This window comes from Cherax quadricarinatus, chromosome 52, assembly GCF_038502225.1.
Source record: "Cherax quadricarinatus isolate ZL_2023a chromosome 52, ASM3850222v1, whole genome shotgun sequence".
Classification (NCBI taxonomy): domain Eukaryota; kingdom Metazoa; phylum Arthropoda; class Malacostraca; order Decapoda; family Parastacidae; genus Cherax; species Cherax quadricarinatus.
In genome coordinates, this window is record NC_091343.1 from 27,732,580 (window position 1) to 27,755,517 (window position 22,938).

General features: G+C 42.8%; 1 protein-coding gene across 1 annotated transcript in view; it reads left to right on the forward strand.

The window, feature by feature from the left end:
- The window catches only part of LOC138854203 (probable glutamate receptor), a 278,593-nt gene that overhangs the window by 142,185 nt on the left and 113,470 nt on the right, over positions 1 to 22,938 (forward strand). The window contains exon 8 of the mRNA XM_070096001.1: positions 2,900 to 3,047. Within this exon, the coding sequence (XP_069952102.1) occupies positions 2,900 to 3,047 (148 nt within the window). The remainder of the gene's footprint in view (positions 1 to 2,899; positions 3,048 to 22,938) is intronic.

Sequence of the window (22,938 nt, forward strand, 5' to 3'; positions counted from 1 at the left end):
GGTCCATCTGGAGAACACTCATGCAAGGATTTTCTGTCCATCTGGCCAACACTCATGCAAGGACGTTTCGGTCCATCTGGAGAATGCTCATGTCAGGACGTTTCTGTCCACCTCGAGAACACTCATGCAAGGACGTTTCTGTCCATCTGGAGAACACTCAACCAAGGACGTTTCGGTCCATCTGGAGAACACTCATGCAAGGGCATTTCGATCCATCTGGTCAACACTCATGCAAGGACGTTTCTGCCCATCTGGAGAACACTTATGCAAGGACGTTTCTGTCCATCTGGAGATAACTCATGGAAGGACGTTTCTGTTCATCTGGAGAACATTCATACAAGGACGTTTCTTTCCATATGGAGAACACTAATGCAAGGACGTTTCGGTCCATTTGGAGAACACTCGTGCAATGACGTTTCTGTCCATCTGGACAAAACTCATGCAAGGACGTTTCTGTCAATCTGGAGAACACTCTTGCAAGGACGTTTCTGTCCATCTGGAGAACACTCATGCAAGGACGTTTCTGTTCATCTGGGGAACACTCATTCAAGGACGTTTCGGTCTATCTGGAGAACACTTATGCAAGCACGTTTCTGTCCATCTGTAGAACACTCATGCAAGGACGTTTCTGCTCATCTGGAGAACATTCATGCAAGGACGTTTCGGTCCATCTGCAGAACACCCGTGCAAGGACGTTTCTGTCCATCTAGAGAATATTCATGCAAAGACATTTACGTATCTGTCCATCTGGAGAACACTCATGGAAGGACGTTTCTGTCCATCTGGAGATCACTCATGAAAGGACGTTTCGGTCCATCTGGAGAACACTCATAATAGGACGTTTCTGTCAATTTGGAGAACACTCATGCAAGGACGTTTCGGTAGATCTATAGAACACTAATGCAAAGACGTTTCTGTCCATCTGGAGAACACTCATGCAAGGACGTTTCGGTCCATCTGCAGAACACTCATGCAAAGACGTTTCTGTTTCTTTCCTTCTGGAGAACACTCATGCAAGGGCGTTTCTGTCCATGTGGAGAACACTCCTCCGAGGACGTTCCGGTTTATCTGTAGACCACTCATGCAAGGACGTTTCTGTCCATCTGGAGAACACTCATGCAAGGACGATTCTGTCCATCTGCAGAACAGTCATGCAAGGACGTTTCTGTCCCTCTGGGCAACACTCATGCAAGGACGTTTCTGTCCTTCTGGAGAACACTCATGCAAGGACGTTTCTGTCCATCTGGAGAACACTCATGTAAGGACTTTTCTGTTCATCTGGAGAACATTCATGTAAGGACGTTTCTGTCCGTCTGGAGAACACTCATGCAAGGACGTTTCTGTCCATCTGGAGAACACTCATGTAAGGACGTTTCTGTCCATCTGGAGAACACTCCTGCAAGGACGTTTCTGTCCATCTGGAGAACACTCATTCAAGGCCGTTTCTGTCCATCTGGAGAACACTTATGCAAGGACGTTTCTGTCCATCTGGAGAACACTCACGGAATTACGTTTCTGTTCATCTGGAGAACATTCATGCAAGAGCGTTTCGGTCCATCTGGAGAACACTCATGCAAAGATGTTTCGGTCCATCTGGAGAACACTCATGCAAGGACGTTTCTGTCCATCTGGAGAACACTCATGCAAGGACATTTGGATCCATCTGGAGAACACTCATGCGAGGACGTTTCTGTCCATCTTGAGCACCCTCATGTAAGGACGTTTCTGTCCATCTGCAGAGCACTCATGCAAGGACGTTTCTGTCCATCTGGAGAACTCTGGAGAACACTCATGCAAAGACGTTTCGGTCCATCTGGAGAACACTCATGCAAAGACGTTTCTGTCCATCTGGAGAACACTCATGCAAGGACATTTGGATCCATCTGGAGAACACTCATGCAAGGACGTTTCTGTCCATCTGGAGAACACTCATGTAAGGACGTTTCTGTCCATCTTGAGAACACTCATGCAAGGACGTTTCTGTCCATCTGGCCAACATTCATGCAAGTTCGATTCTGTCCTTCTGCAGAACACTCATGCAAAGACCTTTCTGTCCATCTTGAGAACACTCATGTAAGGACGTTTCTGTCCATCTGGCCAACTCTCATGCAAGGACGTTTCTGTCCATCTCGAGAACACTCATGTAAGGACGTTTCTGTCCATCTGGAGAACACTCATGTAAGGACATTTCTGTCCATTTTGAGAACACTCATGCAAGGACGTTTCGGTCCATCTGGAGAACACTCATGCAAGGACGTTTCGGTCCATCTGGAGAACACTCATGCAAGGACGTTTCTGTCCACCTGGAGGACACTCATGCAAGGACGTTTCTGTCCATCTGGAGAACACTCATCCAAGGACGTTTCGGTCCATCTGGAGAACACTCATGCAAGGACATTTCGATCCATCTGGTCAACACTCACGCAAGGACGTTTCGGTCCGTCTTGTACTTTTGTCGAGTCACTATTAGGGCATAAAAGATACAGATGGAAAGAAGTCAATAATGTTCCTTATTGATCATTTTTAGGATGCTTGTATCTTCCTGGGATCACTCAGCGACCTAAATAAACCTGGTTTATTTAGATTTTAATGTTATATAGATAGTAATAACGGTTATCTTACCTCAGCTCATTACAAATTCAAATACTAAATCAGTCTGCCACTATTTACGATGCAATCCCTGGTGGACTGAAATTCGGGTACCTATTTACTGGCAGGTGAACACAAGTCTCAGGTGTAAGACTACATACCCATCCGTTTTGCACTATCTGAGAATCGAACCCAGACCTATTCGATTGTGAGAAGATCTTGCTACCGCTTTTATCTCTAAATACATGTGCAGTAATTCACAATGATTTCGTAATTCGGAATTGTAATCAGTAAATGTGTGTATTACAAGGTGTGGTTGTGTCTGGTAGCAACAGTGTTACTGGGAGGAGGTTTCCTGGCCTGTATAACATTCCTAGAGTCCCGGGCAGCCCGTGAGGATCAACACCCTGAATCACTGACACACTCAACCTTCGTCTTTAAAATACTTCTCTTCCAAAGTAAGTACTGAACCAGTCAAGATCTCATACATAAGGTACGAAGTTGATGCTAACAACCATATTTTTTGTGTGTATTTTAATCGATTCACTGTATTTATTATATAACAGAATCACTGCATTTATCATATAACAAAATCACTGTATTTATCATATAACAGAATCACTGTATTTATCATATAACAAAATCACTGTATTTATCATATAACAGAATCACTGTATTAATCATATAACAGAATCACTGTATTTATCATATAACAAAATCACTGTATTTATTATATAACAGAATCACTGCATTTATCATATAACAAAATCACTGTATTTATCATATAACAGAATCACTGTATTTATCATATAACAAAATCACTGTATTTATCATATAACAGAATCACTGTATTAATCATATAACAGAATCACTGTATTTATCATATAACAAAATCACTGTATTTATTATATAACAGAATCACTGCATTTATCATATAACAAAATCACTGTATTTATCATATAACAGAATCACTGTATTAATCATATAACAGAATCACTGTATTAATCATATAACAGAATCACTGTATTTATCACATAACAGACGCTGGAAAACCTTCATGTGATGGTGAGACTTGATATGCCTAATTAAGAACCCAAGATATTTTTTTTAATCTAAATCGAGGAAAGTTATTTTAAGAGATTGTTTGTCTGTTACGTGGAACAAAATATGAATATTATTTCCACTAGTGTGAACAACATAAAATAATTTTTCTCTCCCTCTCTCCCTCTCTCTCTTTTTTTTTTTTTTTTTTTTTTACACAGGGTTTGACAGGTTAAGGATCCCTAGCTATATTGACAGCTATTTACAGGTTAAGGATTCCTAACTTTATTGGCAAGCTAAGAGTTGTTACCTACATCAGCTCATTTGAAAGCATTTTTATTGTTATGAGACATACAAGTAGGAAACAGAATGAAGTTGGAGCCATCTGTGGGCCAGCATTTTCATTTGATCAACTGACTTTATCTCGTTGACATCATTATCCTGTACGAATGTGTTCCATACTCTAGTCATCCTGGATATGTATGATCTCAGATGGAGTGATGTTCTGGAGAAGGGTACAGCCAGAGTGAAGTTGCTGCTTTCTGCCCGTCTTGTGGCATAAAAGCTTGTTTCACGCTGTCCTCGAAGTGGATCCAAGTGTGGTATTTTGACAATATTGGCCTTGTACATAACAGTAAGGCCACCCACATCCCTCCTATGTTGAAGGCTCTGCTGAAATGACAGATCTATCCAGGATGGGTCCAGGCGAGACATGAGACGTCTTGCTCTGTTCTCTACTCTGTCAAGCAGTCGCAGATGAGAGGGGGGGCAGGCAAACCAAGAAAGTGGAGCATACTCAAGGTGCGAGCGTACTTGTGCCTCGTACAGGATCTTGCAACCCGTACTGTCAAGCAGATGGGAGATACGGCGAAGTGCTGTAAGCTTCCGGGCTGCCTTGTTTGCAAGATTTACAACATGGTTCTTCATGGTTAGTTTGGAGTCAAATTTCACCCCAAGGATATCAACTTCTTCTCCAGGTGCCAACATCCTCCCATTCATCCTTACTACTGCACCAGCATTACCATCATGGTGCCTAGAGACGATCATCATTTGCGTTTTCTCAGGTGCAAATGTTACTTGCCATCTATTTCCCCAAGCTGATATAGCTCTCAGCTGGTGATTGATGTAGCTTAGAGCAGCTGGCATTTCTTCTCTTGGATAAGTGAATGTCAGTGTACAGTCGTCTGCATATGCATGTGATTCTGGGATGAGATGAAGAAGGTCGTTGAAGTAGACATTCCATAACAATGGACCCAGCATGCTTCCTTGTGGAACACTTGCCCCAATAGGATGTCTTGCTGATTCCGTTCCATTGTGAACTACACTTAGAGATCTACCTTGAAGGTAGTCACTGAGGAGACATAGCGTAGAGCCGGCAATTCCCAGTGCTTGAAGTTTTGCTAAGAGGCCCTGGTGCCACACCCGGTCGAAAGCGCCAGCAATGTTCAGTGCTACCACACAGCTGACTTTGGATTCATCCAGTGACTGGTGCCACTTAGTGGAGAGGTTTAACAACAGATCAGCAGCAGAGTAACCTTTCCTGAAGCCATATTGACGATCACAAAGTAGTGAGTGGTAGTCAAAAAACTCTGTCATTTGTCTTGAGATTATTGTCTCAAGGATCTTACCAGTGATTGACAGGAGTGACACTGGTCTGTAGTTGCTGATTTCTGCTCTGCTCTTCTTTTTGTGAACAGGGACTACATTCGCCTCTTTCCATAGAGAGGGCCATTTACACTGTACTAGGCAGTGCTGAAAGATGCGAGTTAGAGGTGCTGCTAGCTGGTCTGCACATCTTCTCAACAATCTTGGGCTCAACTTGTCTGGGCCCACAGCCTTTTCTTGGTCAAGCGATTTAAGTAGGAAATGCACCTCCTCCTGCCTTATTGTCACCACTGACAGTTTTGACACAGTTCTTGCAGCTAGCCAAGGAGGGTCCCTTGCTGGATCAGGAACTTGCATTTTGGTAGCAAAGTGTTCAGCAAAGAGGTCCGCCTTCTTTTGACTACTAGTAGAGGTGGTCCCATCCTGTCGATTTAGAGGTGGAATAAGTTCATCAGGCAGATAACCTTGTCTGTCCTTGACCAGGGACCACCAGGTTTTGGAGCCTACCCTACCTGATGCTAACTTTCTTTTAGTGTCCACCTCCCATTTAGCAATGGCCCACTTTTGAACATCACCCATATGCCTACAGGCTTGCATGTGCAAGTTCCTGTTATAGGTGGTAGGATGTCTCTTATACCTTAGCCATGCTTTGTACTTAGCAGTAGCAGCCTCTCTACAACGAAAGCCAAACCAAGGCTGATCTGTAGGCTTCGTCACATATTGCCGGTGAGGAATGTGTTTTTGTTGTAGATTAAGGATGTGTCCAGTGAAGGCTTTCACTTGGTTGTCAACATCCCCTTGGAGAAGAGCATTCCAGTCGGTGGTGGCGAGCTCAGAGCAAAGGGCTGGCTATTACAACCTAGGATTTCAAATGGCCTGTTATCCCAGGTGTAATGGGAGCAAATAAACACAGTAGAAAAAGTTTAGACTTATATTATCCTTCACCAATTATAACAGCAATATGTACACTATGTACAGTGATAAATATAGTGCACTCCACGGTAAGCAAGGCAGAAATAGAAGCCACAAGATAGCAGACCGTGCTTCAACCAGCTCTAGAGTGGGAATGACAAGGGCAGACAGGAGAGCGGTATCCACATAACCTCTGCGATTGTCAATCCCACCTTCTTATTGGCTAGAACCTGGTCACTAGTTGAACGATGGGGCCCCATCATCAACTCTTAGCAACCTGGTTCGCTGGTTGGGGGAGATAGCCTGTAAATGAGGGTGTGTCCATGCGCCGAATAAAGGTTACGTACTCTTTGCATGCCACACCCCCACCCCCGAGAAGGCTCAGGATTAGGCTGCCACCTCCCAGTGGTAACCGTGCCGCCATGGCACAAAATAATGGGACCGCCTATCCTCTCCACCATCCAACTCTTAGATAGAGCTCAGCTTTCCTAGTGACCAAAAGCCAAACCCTAAACTCAGAGTGAGACAGCAGTCAGATAGGCCAACATAGGTCCAAGATACAAGCGGACGGTAGCCCGTATCCCCTCACTAAAAAAAAACCCCCACATCAGGGGATAAAAAAAAAGAGCTTGAAAGGGGGTTTACCACAAATACATCCTAACCTAAATAAAATATTAAACTAGACTCTTGACAAAGAGTCTGCCAACACATTTGCTTTGCCGGCAATATAATGAATTTTCAGGTTGTAGGGCTGCAGCCTGAGCGTCCAACGCATAAGCCTTGTGTTGTGATTCTTCATGGCTTGGAGATAGACTAACGGGTTGTGATCACTGTAGACTGTGACCACCTGCGATGTCTGGCCCACATAAACATCGAAATGTTCCAAAGCCATTACCAGCGCGAGGGCTTCTTTTTCAATGGTAGAGTAAGCTCTCTGATGTGGCTGGAACTTAGCTGAAAAGTATGCGATTGGCTGCAGCTCCTTGTTCCCGATTTGTAATAGTACCGCCCCAACCCCAGACTCACAAGCATCAACCTGTAATGAAAAAGGTTTGGAGAAGTCTGGAGACAGGAGAATGGGGGCAGAGCACAATAATCTTTTTGCTTTATTAAAAGCAGTGTTACAATCTGACGTCCAATTAAAGGGAACTTTATGACTGGTAAGAGAGGTAAGAGGGGCTACAATATCTGAGAAATTCTTACAGAATCTTCTGTAAAATCCTATCATGCCTAGGAAACGTTGAAGAGATTTCCTATCATGAGGAACTGGATAATCTTTAATCGAAAGAACTTTAGCAAGTTTAGGTGCAACATTACCACTACCTACTTCATGGCCTAGAAAAGTGATAGTGGCCTGGCCAAAGGAAGATTTAGATAAATTAACTGTTAATTGGGAATTCTTAAAGGTCTCAAACAGAGCTTTAAGTCTAAGTAGGTGTTGATCCCAAGTATCAGACACCACAACAATATCATCTAGGTATGCTGCCGTGCCTTCAAGTCCTTTAATAGCCTGATGGACGAGTTTCTGGAATGAAGAGGGGGAATTTTTCATTCCGAAGGGGGTAACTGTATACTGATAATGACCTCCTGGAATTACGAAGGCAGAGATTTCCTTCGCCTTATCTGTCAAAGGTACCTGATAGTAACCTTTAAGGAGATCTAATTTGGACACAAAAGTAGCCTTACCCACAAAGTCAATTACGTCATCCAGACGAGGAAGAGGGTAAGCATCTGTGATTGTGACCTCGTTCACTTTACGGTAGTCTGTGCACATACGAAACCCTCCATCAGCCTTTTTTACTAGGATGCACGGTGAAGCCCATGGACTAGATGACTCCTCCACTAAACCATGTTCTAACAAGAAGTCTACTTCCTGCTGAAGTAGCCTCTGCTTTTCAGGATTAGCTCTGTAGGGGGAGAGTTTAATTGGTTTAGATTTTCCCACATCTACATCATGGTAACCTAACGTACATTTTTTCGGCACATCCGAAAAAATATTAGGATATGACTGTAGAAGCTCAGTTAAATTGGTTGCTTGTATTTCAGATAATCCATCCATTAACGGGCTAGGATCCTTGAGGAGGACAGAATTTGAAAGTTTAGTATTAATTTCAGAGATAGAGTGCAAAGAGTCAGAGTCGTCCTCAGAGGTAGAGGACAGAGTCATTACTGGGACTTTATCTGGTGTATGAAAGGCCTTGATTTGATTAATGTGGTAAGTTTTTGTTTTTGAGGTCTTATCAATGGGAGCTACCACATAATTTAAATCAGATAATCTACTTACTATCTGCATAGGTCCCGTAAATCTAGCTTTCAAGGTGTGGCCAGGTATAGGTTCCTGCACCAACACCTTGTCTCCTGGATGGAAGGAGCGGAATTGTGCACTTTTGTCATACCTCTGTTTCATCTTACTTTGAGCTATCTTTAGGTTAGCCGTGGCTAACTCACGTGCCACCTGCAACCTTGAAGACGGGTTGTAGAGTGCTGAGCTTACGTCTTCTCCCATCCATCCTTCTTTGAGCACCCGAAGAGGACCTCGTACATTGTGCCCAAAGATCAGCTCAAACGGACTATACCCTGTAGACTCTTGCACCGTCTCTCGTACTGAGAACAGCAACAAAGGTAGAGATTCATCCCAATCTGTCGGAAAGTGCATGCAAAAACTTCTCATCATTGTTTTTAATGTTTGGTGGAATCTTTCCAAGGCGCCTTGGGACTGAGGGTGATAGGCAGTGGATAAGTTGTGAATTATCCCTAACCTAGTTAATACTTCCCTAAATGCTTTGGCAGTGAAGTTAGTACCTTGATCACTTTGTATAGTTTTAGGAATGCCAAAACAAGAAATGAATTTTGTTAAAGCTTTGAGAATAGCTTTAGTATTGATACTACGCATTGGGATCGCTTCAGGATATCTGGTTACTTTATCCATAATTGTAAATAAATACTGATTTCCAGACTTTGACTTAGGTAGTGGACCTACACAATCTATAATTAAATCTGCAAAAGGTTCTCCATCAGCAGGTATGGGTTGGAGAGGTGCAGGTTTAATGGAATGTCCAGGTTTTCCAACTTGCTGACATTCTCGGCAACACCTAATATGATTCTTCACATCTTTCTTTAATTTTGGCCAATAAAATTCTTTTGTGATTCTATACAAGGTTTTTGTAATTCCTAAGTGACCTCCTGATGACGTATTATGAGCTATATTTAATATCTGAGGTCTATACTTGGTTGGAACCACTAACCTGTCGTATAATTGCCGGCCCTCTATCTCCTTACCAGTCTCAGTGCAAACCAAATAATCATTTTTAACTTCATACTTGACTGGATGACCCAAAGAGGATTTACCCATGGCTGCCTGAAAAGCGAATTTTAAAGAAGGGTCCTTTCGTTGTTCCTCCCGGAAGGACAGTCCCTCGGGCATGGAAACAGAGACATCTGGCAATCCTGCAACCTGGGAATAGGAAGGCTTGATCGGGGTCTGTTCACTTGATTTACGAGACTCCGGCCGGTGTGTCTCATAAAACAACGTGGCTATTCCGAGATCGGAGTCGTCCAAGGATAGGTCAACATTCTCCCCAGACAACCCTTGGGATGTTGCCCGAGTTATGGCCAACACTGGAGAAGCATTAATCATTATAGGTTCAGGACACGAAGTAACAGTAGTAATGTTATTACCCAGTAATAACATGGCATTTTTCATGGGAAATCCTTTTGAGATACCTACAGTCAAGTACCCAGTGTAATATTTGCACTGTACATAAATTTTATGCAAAGGAACTGAATATATAGCTCCTCCATAGGCTTCCAATAAAACTGAGGAATTCAAGGAAGTATTCTCTGAAAGGGGTAATATTCCTTCTCTGACAAGTGAGCAATATGCTCCAGTATCTCTAAAGGTATTTACTTTAGTTGGTTCTGAGTTTTCCTGAAGGGAAATAAGACTTTCGCAATAATAAGGGGCCATACCTTTTTCTACTTCTCTAGGGGACATGTTACTAGGGATATTAGAGATTTTCCCGATGGGTTGAGGTTTTTGGGGGCAGTTGGAACTGATGTGACCTACTTTATTGCACCTGAAGCAGACGACAGGCTTGCCCTTTACTCCCTGATGACGTTGCAAGTGGTGTCGTTCTGGCTGGTGCCTCTCTGGATATTGTTGTCGAGATGCTCCATAAGTAGTTTGCCTCTCCGCAGGGGGACCATATGTTGAGAAGCGTGGCTCACCAGGTGACTTGGTTGGATGACGTAGACGCTCTCCCTCCGGCTGGCACTTCATTCTCCAATGTTGTCGATCTCTGCTCACGCCAGACTGTTGAAAAGAGAGACGGGACCGCTCGGACAAGGAGCGGTTCGTTTCGAAGGTATCAGCCAACCTGGCCGCCTCCAATGCAGTGGTTAAGTCACGATCCTGCAGAAAGACACGAACCTCTGGTCCCACAGACTCCAGCAGGTTATCAATCAGAATAAGCTGCACCAGCTCCTCAAAGTTAGAGACACCACTCGCTTTATACCAGCTGGTAAAAGCTTTGGTTTGCTGTCTCACAAAGTCCACCAGGGATTGACCAAGCTGCCGCCTGTTCAATTTGAAGGTCTTACGATATTTAGCTGGGATACATGTATATGCTCCCAACACTGTGGTCTTCACTACTTGATAATCAGAGAATTCAGCGTCAGTTAATACCGACGTAAATTCCTGTGCCTTACCCAATAATGCTGTATGAACCAACGCTGCCCAGTGCTGTTCCGGCCACCTCAAGGCTCGAGCCTGATTTTCGAAGCTTTCGAAAAATTGCTCTGGTTCGGCCTCATTGAAGCGGGGAACAAGCTGTACTGCTTTTTGTAAACTGAAATCGTTTACAGAATGCGAAAACTGCCTCCTCTCTCTTTCCCTATCAAATTCTTCCCTTGCGAATGCTCTCTGTTCCCTAGTTTGCTCAAGATTGATTTTTGCCAGCTCAAGTGCCAACGACGCTGATTCACCCTGAGACAACCCAGCTGCACTATACTGACCATTTTGCTCCGTAGGTGTATCATCTTCCTCCTGCGAGAACATAGTAGTTTTTTCCCTAGCTCCCGTAAAGGGAGGAGTTTGATGTGCCATCTCTTCTTCAATAAGTATGTCAGCAATAAGTGAACGCAGTTGCGCAGCTGTGAGAGTGCGTTTATAGGGAATGCCAATGGAACGAGCAATTTGCCAACAACGCTGTAGGGACAATTTAGGTAGGTTATGCAAAGTATATGCCGACACCAGGCGTCTGACTCGTCTAGGTGGCATAAGTTATTCGCTATGCACAGTACGAATACCCCAACGTAACACGTTAATTTGCAGAACACGCTTAGCTATGCACAGTACGATTGCAGAATACGCATACAAGCAAAGCCGACTGCACACAAGATTGACCGTAGCGAAGCGAGCACACTGAACAAGCTAGTAGCGAGCTGTTGAACGATCACACAATAGCAAGGCTGATCATAAGCAACTGACACGCAAAATTTGTAAAGCGAAGCGAAACAGCAAGCTACACAATGTTCCTGCTACAAGCTTCACCCTAAGCTCAACCGTTTCTCTAAGTCCAGCTCCCGGACAGGCCCCCATATTACAACCTAGGATTTCAAATGGCCTGTTATCCCAGGTGTAATGGGAGCAAATAAACACAGTAGAAAAAGTTTAGACTTATATTATCCTTCACCAATTATAACAGCAATATGTACACTATGTACAGTGATAAATATAGTGCACTCCACGGTAAGCAAGGCAGAAATAGAAGCCACAAGATAGCAGACCGTGCTTCAACCAGCTCTAGAGTGGGAATGACAAGGGCAGACAGGAGAGCGGTATCCACATAACCTCTGCGATTGTCAATCCCACCTTCTTATTGGCTAGAACCTGGTCACTAGTTGAACGATGGGGCCCCATCATCAACTCTTAGCAACCTGGTTCGCTGGTTGGGGGAGATAGCCTGTAAATGAGGGTGTGTCCATGCGCCGAATAAAGGTTACGTACTCTTTGCATGCCACACTGGCCAATTACCTCTTTCCCATAGCCAGGTTGTGCGTGTGGACTCCTCACCTCGTTCTTTTGGGATTTTAAGTGTCATAAAAACAGCCTTGTGGTCAGACGATCCAACATAGCCGAGGAGTTGACAAGTGACTATGCCTTCTGCCAGATCACTCACTACTGGGTCAAGGGAGGAGCCAGAGATATGAGTAGGGAAATCAACAAAGTTTCTCATGTCAAACACTGCAAGAAGGTCATCAAAGTCCCTCTGTATATGGTGCTGGTTGAGGTCACCAACAATTATAATATGTTGACAGTTGTGTTGTAGCAGAAGGGAGTCAATATTTTCCATTAGGAAGTTGATAGGGTCTGCATGTTGCCACTGAGGTCTGTACATTGCACATGCTAGTACAGAGGTACTAGTGTTTATACAGAGCTTGAAGAACATCATTTCAAGATGTGTAGGAGTGGCAACATCAATGTGCTGGGCATGAACACTTTTAGAGAAGCACACAGCAACACCTCCTCCTTGCCCTTGCCTGTCTCTTCTCATCCATGAGGTGTAGCCAGCAATTCTTGCAAAATTTTCTGTAGTCCTGTCATCCAAAAATGTTTCAACAACAGCTATCATGTCGGGACGTCGAGTGTTCACAAAACTATGTGTGAGCTCTCCAACATTAGTAATGAAACCTCTAATGTTGGCCGACAGGATGCTGATAGACTGGCTCCTCATGATGAAGTGGTCAGCTTGAGGTGGTGGGTGTGTAGGGAATGTAAGGTGCCTGCCCTTGAGAGAGGTAGGGTACTGAGGCAGCTGCAGGGATGTATGAGGCACAATCCCACCTGCTGGGCTGGGATAGGAGTAGCTAAGTGGGTGACGTGTGAGAGTGTTCACCAATTCAGAGATCCTGCTGGTTTGTTCTGAGAACAGGTCTCTAAACAGGTGGCCCTGTCTGTCAAGTTCCTTTTTCTTCCGACACTGGTCCTCCTTATGTCCTTTCTTGTAGCAGTAATTACACCTGGTATCTCGCAGGCAGTTGTTGGCAGTGTGCCCCTTCCGGTGACAGCGAGAGCACAGCCTAGGTGCCTGGGAGGGTGGACTAGGATTTGTTGCACCTCCTGAGTTTTGCAGATTTGTCCTCAGATTCTGCCGCTGGAACTGTGTTAGTGGAGGGTGAGACGGCTGTAGATGTCTTCCTCCTCCACGTCCTCCTCCACGTCCTCTGCCCCGTCCTCTACCAGTTCTGACAGATGTGTCCCTGCTGTTCGTACTTCGGCACAGTAGGTGATCAGGTGCAGCGATAGTTCCCTGATCATTAACTGCACCGTTCTCTGGTGGAGAAACTCCTGGCTCAGAACTTGCTGACGAAGCACTGCTACCAGATTCTAGAATAGTATCGGCAGGTGTGCTGACAGGTGTAGGATCAGAGATGGTATGTGCACTGTCAAGTAGACTGGCTGTGGCTGAAGCAGAGATGTCAGGTGTAGGAGAATTAACAGATCCAAGGCTTCCCTCGTTGCTGGGAAGAGGATTTGTTCCCACTGTGGTGGTCAGAGGAATTGTGTTAGGATTCCCAAAGGTAGTGTTTTGAACTCTGTCAGTCTGTGGGACCTTAGCGATGACAGAATTCCACCAGTTGTTTACCCCTGAGTTAAGTTCACTGTGGGACTTCCAGTCTTTGTCAATAGTGTCACCATCAGCTGAGCAGCTTATGTCACTTGATGCAGGCTTGCACTGGCCTTCTACAATAGCTTGTAGGTTATCTAATGATTTGAGGAGCTCATGAGGTGCTTCCTTGTGATGGATTATCTTAGCTGCAATTTTACAACACAGCCCAAGAGGGCAGTCTTGATCTTTGGACAGGAGTCCCTGAGGTAGGACTTCTGAACCTTCCTCCTGTAGCTCCAGGCTTGTATCCACATATACCACAGGATTATGGATATCCTTAAATTTTCTGAAATTTTCAACCTGGCTGCAACAAAATTCTTCTTCTGGAATGCAATCTGTGTGGCAGTAGTTGGAACAAGTAGGCTCCTTACATCTAAGAAGAATTTTGTCCCTTGTGGTATACCCACAAACACTGCAGTAACTACTGGGACAATAGCCAGATAGCGTAGATATTCTTACTATTTTGCGGTGTGAAGTCATCCCAGAGGAGGCTTGTAGGTTTGAAGTTCACAGGAGAGAGAGAGGGTGGGTGGTGATGTCGTGGGTGGGGTGGAGTGTCGTGGGAGGGGGTGTTTATAGCCGGGTGGGTAGTGAGGGCGGGCGGCAGTGGGCCACTAGCTGGAAGTGTTGCCTTCTCACTATCACTTAATAAACACTGTTTATGCTATCCACTTTTCCACTAAAGGAAGATGTTACACAAATCACTGTGTTACATTGTACCAGCCTCTCTCTCTTTCTCCCTCTCTCTCCATTACACTGGGTTTTACAAGGCTAGGTACAGGATTCCTAACTTTGTTTGAAAGCTATGATCAGTCACCTACAACAGCTCATTTGAAAGGAAGTTTATTGTTAAGAGATACGCAAATAGGGAACAGAATGAAGATGATGCCATTCGTGGGAAAGCGGTATGAACATGTTCGACTTGAGTCATCCTTCGAATAAATGATCGCAGGTGAAGTGATGTTCTGGAGAAGGATATAGCCAGGATACAATTGATGTTTGCTGCTCATCTTGTTATGTAGAAGCTCATTTCTCATTGTCCGCGGACTAGAGCTAAGTTTGTTATTTTCACAATATTGGCCGTGTACATAAGATTAAGGCCATCCACATCCCTGCAGTATTGAAGGCGCTGCTGAAACGACAGATCTGTCCAGGCGAGAGATGAAGTCTTGCTATTCTGTCAGGAAGTCACAGACGAGATGAAAGACAGGCACTCCAAGATGGTAGAGCATACTCAAGGTGTGAGCGTACTTGTGCCTCGTATAGAATCCTGTAGCAGATGCAAGATACGTCTAGGTGGTGTAAGCTTCCTGTTTGCTTTGTTTGCAGCATTGTTCTTCATAGTCAGTCAGGAGTCAAATTTCATCCCCGGGTACCAACACTCTCCTGTTCATTCTTGCCATTGCTCTAACATTAGCATCATGATGGTGCCTAGACCACCTGCCATCATTTTCCTTAGACTCACATAGTTGTAAACTGGTAATTTATGTAACTTAGAGCAGTTAGCATTTTCTCTCTTGAATAAGTAGATGTCAGAGAACAGTCGTCAGTATATGGGCACTTTCCTGTCGAACACTTGCTCCGATAGTGTCTCTTGTTGACTCCATCCCGTTAAGAATTTCTCTTCGTTGAACGTAATCATTGAGAAGGCATAGTGGCGAACCGGCTACTCATGGTGCCTGCAGTTGACCTTCGATTCATCCAGTGTCTGTTGCTACTTAATGGAGAGATTTCACAGTAGATCAGCAGCACAGTGACCCTTCTCTCTCTCTCTCCCTCTCTCTCTCTCTCTCTCTCTCTCTCTCTCTCTCTCTCTCTCTCTCTCTCTCTCTCTCTCTCTCTCTCTCTCTCTCTCTCTCTCTCTCTCTCTCTCTCTCTCCCTCCCTCTCTTTCTCAAGATTCACAAGGACAAATTCAGTTGCAAGGAGATTTATTAATGGAACGTATTTTCATCCAGCAGCTTTTCCATTCCAATTCAGAGAATAGAAAACAGAGTTTATGTAGCGGGTGAAGTGAGTGAGGAGCTGCAAGACAGAGGTAGTGCTACCTGAGTTATGCTTGTGTAGTATTCGTTGGCCACATATTCTGAAGCCATAAAACTACCTGTGTTTAGGATACATTTAATAGAAAAGTAGAAATTTTATTATAATTATAATCATAGGGGAGCGCATTGTGCAGCGCATGTGGAGGGTGGATGGAAGGTATTCAGGCTCAATTCAGAGAACTTGAGCACAGATCCAATTCCCTAGATCAAGAGCCCCTCATCAGCATCAATGAACCTTCCCTGAGAGGAGAAACGTAGAAAAATATTCAATGTTTAAAGTCCCATTTATTATGCAGTATATTGGTGAAGATTGTATATAAAAGACACTATATATTTCATTTTCCGGGATTTGTAGTAAAAGTGGACGCGTATTGTTCCTGGTCAGTCAGAGCGGCCATGAGAGGAGAGTGAGGTGTGTGTGTGTGTCAGTTTATGGAGCGTAGCACCTGCAGCAAAATGTCCTAATACGTCACGGTTTGTATTGTAGATATTTTTTTTTATAAGTTTGTACCATAAGTTAGTTTATTGGTTTAAATGCCATCATGTTTACTTGTTAGGTCCTAGTGTTCAGAGGCCTGTTTTTGTACAGCCTGCAGGTTGAGCAGCCTGAAGAAGGAGGGGTGTCATGGAGTCTCTGTTTATAAATATTTATGGTTTTACTCACTAGTAGCAGTGTGTTAGTAAGCTAATGTGAGTACTGGGTAAAGATGAACTGGAGTGTGGTGAAGTTGGTTGAAGTAGATTGTAGGTTGTATATGTTTCCTTTTTATAAGATGAATTTTCCAGTTATAACATAGATGTAACAAAATGTATGCCTACACGGCCTTGAGGAATGAAACGTTCTGTTACATACGATACAACAGCCGCTGAAGAGTAATTCCGCTCGCAATTGTTATATTTTAATCAAATGAAAATGCTAAATCTCTAGGAATCATATACTGCTCTTGGATTCAAGCAAGGAGAAGATAAGTTCGGTTCCTTCGATCAGCAGCGAATCACCAGCATCAAGGAGGAAAATATTGTAATAACGTAAAATATTATACTATTTCGAGGTTAAAAGAGGCAAAACGGTCGATCAAAAAAAAGTCTTCCACCAGTTATGACACGGAAGGAAGGTTCCTTGATGTTGGTGAGGGGCTCTTGATTTAGGGAATTGGATCTGTGCTCCAGTTCCCCGAATTAAGCCTGAATGCCTTCCACATCCCCCCCTAGGTGCTGTATAATCCTCCGGGTTTAGCGCTTCCCCCTTGATTATAATAATAATATGAAACGGAAAAAATGTAATAATGGTCTATGCAGCAATGTGCATCGAGCAGCCATGCATGAAAATAGTCACATGTGTGGGAGCTTTTTACCTAAACACAATTTCAAATTAATCTTCCACCCACATTCAGGGGTAACTCATGATACAAACAAATTGCAACTTATTGATTGTGAAGGTTTAGCAGCCCAATCAGACCCTCGGAGTGTTCAATGAGGCTGGTTCCATATTATTGAGATGTAAAGATAGAAAACCAATGATAATATAATCAGATAAACAATCTTATTAATAATAAGTTAAACTAGTAAAGAATATAAAACACATCAACATGAAATTAATCTTACTTGAAGCAAAGAAATGAAAAATGAAATATATAAATAGAGACTCGAAGCTATTATGTACACAATACGTATTGGAGAACGGTGTCGTGCCGATGTTGTGGCCATGTATGTACCTCTGAATCGTGGTTTGGAACACCGAGCTGTTTTTGATGATGGGGGCGGTCACAGATGGACATGACTGCTGACACACTGAGTAAACAGTGACCCCAACACAAGTAGAGATTTTGATGAAGAGAAGCACTGGGATCCTGTGACCACCACAACACTTGTGAAACAGTTGCGCCACCAGTAGAGAACCACCGTGATAACGTTGGTGGGGTTATACCTGGGGAACGGTTGCTAGAATGGTGTGTAGTGAGTTGGCTAAGAGTGGATGGGAAACCAGTGAAGGTACAAATGCCAGAATGATCGTAAGATCTTTTCAAGATCAATGCTGCCCTTCTTATCTCGCCTGTGTCGGATGACCCGAGCCGACAATAAAGGCTAAAATAAAAACAAAATAACACACCAATCGAGAAATCACTCACAAGATCGGTGTGTAGCCTTTAAAAGAAATAATAGAGTACATAGGAACAGTTATTTGTACAAATAACTGTTCACATGTACACTATTATTCTTCCCATCAAGATAGAGTTAAAGTGTCTGTTTTCTCATGAATGTTTTTGAGAGCTCTACGTATTTGTAGTCCAGGGTTCATAGATGAAAAAATATCCAAAATTTATGAAATAGCCATTGATCTGAAATACCCGAGAAATGTAATTGATAAATCATTTAAAATTGCTAGAAATACTTTTTACAACCCAAAAAGGTACAACAATCTTATTCAACTAAAAATATGTTGGTTCTCCCTTACCATGAAAACTTGGTTGATATGCATTCTCTTCTTAAGACTTTTAATATTAAAGTTGTATTTAAAAATCTTGATACAGTAAAAAAACTTTTGATAAAGAATTCCCCCCTAAATGCTGACGGATGTGTCTATAAGATTCCTTGTAAAATTTGCGATGAAGTTTATTACGGTCAAACTGGTAAAAATCTCGAACTTAGATTAAAACAACATAAATATAGCATTAGAACTGGGCAAGATTCCAATGCTCTATTTATTCATGTAAGAGATTTTAACCATTAACTTGATTTTCAAAAAGTTGAGAAAGTTGCATCAAGCAAGTCCATGGTTGACAGAAATATAATTGAATCTTGTTTCATAAAAAGCAGTTTTGACAATAATATAAATATTTCCTTAGGTTTATATAAATTAGACTCATTTATAATTAATAAAATTTGGTTAGAGCTTAATAATGTATTGGACAAATAATAAACCTTATTTCTTGGGTAGAAAATTTTGCTAGTGGGATGTCGTGAGGACCTGTCTAGTTGGACCAGCGGACCTACTGCAGTGTTCCTCTTTTGTTATGAGTCCGGTATTGTCGTGCGTCAGGTGTTTGTTGTGGGAGTTGACTGTGAGGTGTGGTCTAAGCCCTTTTAATTGCCTTCCTTTGACGTGTACTTAGCTCTGTGAAGACCTGTTTGTGTGCTCTCTGTGAATCTGAACCAGGATGCCCTCTCTTGAGCAGCTTTACCAGCAGCTGAGAGAAGAACTCAGAGTTGCTAAACTGGAGATACGGCGATTAACGGAGGAGAACAAGAGGATTCGTAGTAATCCTCCTGTTGTGAGTCCCCAGGTTAAGAGGGGAGCTTGGTCAGTGGTCGGGCAACATGGAACCAAGCTGAAGATTAAGAAAACGGTTGTAGAGGCAGAAACAACGAGAAACCAGAAGACTGCCGTGGAAACTTCCAACTCATTCTCGGTGCTACCTGACGAATGTGAGTGTTCTACTGGGAATGCCACAACGAGCACCAAGGAAGCATTGGCAGACGTGAGTGAGACATCCCTAGAAACCCCAACGAAGACCATCGAGAACGTCATGACGAATTCTACAAGTGGTGTAATGCTACCTGGCGAATTTGAGTCGACTACTCGGAGCATCACTACGGACGACGCCAAGGAAGGTAAAAACATTGTTGTTGTTGGGGATAGTCAGATTAGGTACATGGATAGGGCATTCTGTTTGAAGGATAGGAGTAGGAGGCAGAGAGTGTGTTTTCCTGGGGCTGGGATGAAGGATATTGTTAGCAGTCTGGATGACATCATGAGAGGTAATGGGAGCAATCCTATTATCTGTCTCAGTGCTGGAGGCAACGATGTTGGCAGACGTAGGAGTGAGGACCTGATTAGCAGGTATAGGTCAGCAATAGAGATAATTAGGAAGAAGGGTGGGAAACCTGTCATATGTGGCATTTTGCCAAGGAGAGGAGTTGGAAATGAACGGTTGTCCAGAGCAATTGGTGTCAATTGCTGGCTGAACAAATACTGTAAGGAAAATGCGGTAACATTCATTGACAACTGGGACCTCTTCTATGGCAGAAATGACATGTATGCCAGGGATGGGGTTCACTTGTCTAGGTGTGGGGTGGGAGCACTGGCCAACGCAGTGGAGGGAGCTGTTAGGTCTTTAAACTAGGAATAGTTAGTGGTATGGGTTTCTGCGGGAAAACTGTGAAGTCTCAGGGTAGTAATATGAGTACTAGGAGAACTAGTAATAGGCAAAATGAGGTGGATATCGGAAGGCCAGTGGCACTAATTGACAAGGACAGTAATAGGTTTAGTGGAATAACAGAAAGGAGCTGGAATGATAAAGAGAAAGGAGGGTCCTTAAGTATATATTACACAAATAGTCGCAGTGCTAGGAATAAGATCGACGAGTTGAGACTAGTTGCAAGTGCAGGTAACATAGATGTATTTGCCATTACTGAGACGTGGTTTAATTCAAAAAGTCGGGACATGATTGCAGAATGTCACATTCAGGGTTTCAAATTGTTCCAAGTAGATAGAAGTATCGGGAAGGGGGGTGGGGTGGCATTGTATGTCCGAGATCGCTTGAGCTGTTGCATTAAAACGGGTATTAAGTCTGAAGTAACACATACAGAGTCTGTTTGGATAGAATTTTCAGAGGGGCATGAAAAATTAACTTTAGGTGTGATATACCGTCCCCCAAATTTAGATAGGGACCAGGGAAGACTACTATGGGAGGAAATTGTTAGGGCCACAAGGCACGATAATGTAGTAATTCTAGGAGACTTTAACTTTAGTCATATTGATTGGAATTTCTTGACTGGGAATTTAGAATCATACGACTTCTTAGAAGTAGTTCAGGATTGTTTTCTGAAGCAGTTTCTGACAGAACCTACAAGGGGTAATAACCTGCTTGACTTAGTTCTGGCAAACAATGAATCCCTTGTTAATAATTTAGAAGTTTCAGAAGAACTGGGTGCTAGCGACCACAAATCAATTACATTTAGAATTGAATGGAAGTATGATAGTAGGGATAACTCAGTAACAGTCCCAGATTTTCGCTTAGCAGATTACGATGGGCTTAGAGAACACTTATCATCTGTTAACTGGGGTAACGAAGAGAGCTATCAATATGACAGTTTTCTGAACACAATACATGCTGCTCAAAGAACATTTATCCCTTATAAAGAAATTAGATCAAATAGAAATGACCCAAAATGGATGAATAATAGGCTGAAATATCTACTAGGGCATAAGAAAGGAATTTATAGGCGTATCAAAAGAGGCGAGGGTCATCTTATGAATCAGTATATTGACACTAAGAGGGACATTAAAAAGGGGATAAGAAAAGCTAAAAGGGACTATGAAATTAAAGTTGCTAGGGATTCTAAAACTAACCCAAAAAGTTTTTTTTTTCCAGGTATATAGAACAAAAGTCAGAGATAAAATAGGTCCCCTTAAAAATAACTATGGGCATCTTACTGACAAAGAGAATGAAATGTGCTCGATTTTAAAAAATTATTTTCTCTCGGTTTTTACACAGGAAGACACTAGTAGTGTTCCGGTAATTAATTTTTATAGTGGGCCAGAAGAAGATAAATTATGTAACATCATAGTCACTAGTGAAATGGTTGTGAAGCAGATAGACCGACTGAAGCAAAATAAGTCACCGGGTCCTGATGAGGTTTTTTCAAGGGTTCTAAAGGAATGCAAAATGGAAGTCTGTGAACCATTAACTAATATTTTTAATTTATCTCTTCAAACAGGTGTAGTGTCTGATATGTGGAAGATGGCTAATGTAATTCCTATTTTTAAAACAGGGGACAAGTCGTTACCGTCAAATTACCGCCCAATAAGCCTGACCTCAATTGTAGGCAAATTACTAGAGTCAATTATAGCTCAAATTATAAGAAGCCATCTCGATAAGCATAGCTTGATTAATGATACTCAGCATGGATTCACAAGAGGCCGGTCTTGTCTAACTAATTTATTAACTTTTTTCAGTAAAGCTTTTGAGGCTGTTGACCACGATAAAGAATTTGATATTATTTACTTAGATTTTAGTAAGGCATTTGATAGAGTTCCGCACCAAAGACTGTTGAAGAAAGTGGCAGCTCATGGCATTGGGGGAAGAGTGCTCTCGTGGATCGAATCATGGCTCACAGACAGGAAGCAGAGAGTGTCCATAAATGGGGTTAAATCCGAGTGGGGATCGGTAACAAGTGGCGTTCCACAGGGATCAGTCTTGGGCCCGTTGTTGTTTATAATATATATCAATGATCTTGATGAAGGAATTACTAGTGATATGAGCAAATTCGCCGATGACACGAAGATAGGTAGGATAATTGATTCAAACGTAGATGTTAGGGAACTTCAGGAGGATTTAGACAAACTCTACTCTTGGTCAGAATAGTGGCAGATGCAGTTCAATGTAGATAAATGCAAGGTTCTGAAGCTCGGAAGTGTCCATAACCCTAGCACTTATAAGTTAAATAATGTAGAACTTAGCGATACAGATTGCGAAAAGGACTTGGGGGTTATGGTAAGCAGCAACCTTAAACCAAGACAGCAATGCCTAAGCGTACGTAATAAGGCAAATAGATTACTGGGATTTATATCAAGAAGTGTAAGCAACAGAAGTCCAGAGGTCATACTGCAGCTTTATACATCATTAGTAAGGCCTCACCTAGATTATGCAGCTCAATTCTGGTCTCCATATTACAGAATGGACATAAATTCGTTAGAAAACATTCAGCGTAGGATGACTAAATTAATACATAGCATTAGAAATCTTCCTTATGAAGAAAGATTGAAGACTCTTAAGTTACATTCACTTGTTAGACGAAGAATGAGGGGAGACCTGATCGAAGTGTATAAGTGGAAGATAGGTATTAATAAAGGGGATATTAACAAGGTCTTGAGGATATCTCTCCAAGAGAGAACCCGCAGTAAGGGATTTAAATTAGATAAGTTTAGATTTACAAAGGACATAGGAAAGTATTGGTTTGGAAATAGGGTAGTTGATGAGTGGAACAGTCTACCTAGTTGGGTTATTGAGGCTGGGACTTTGGGCAGTTTCAAATTTAGGTTGGATAAGTACATGAGTGGGAGGGGTTGGATTT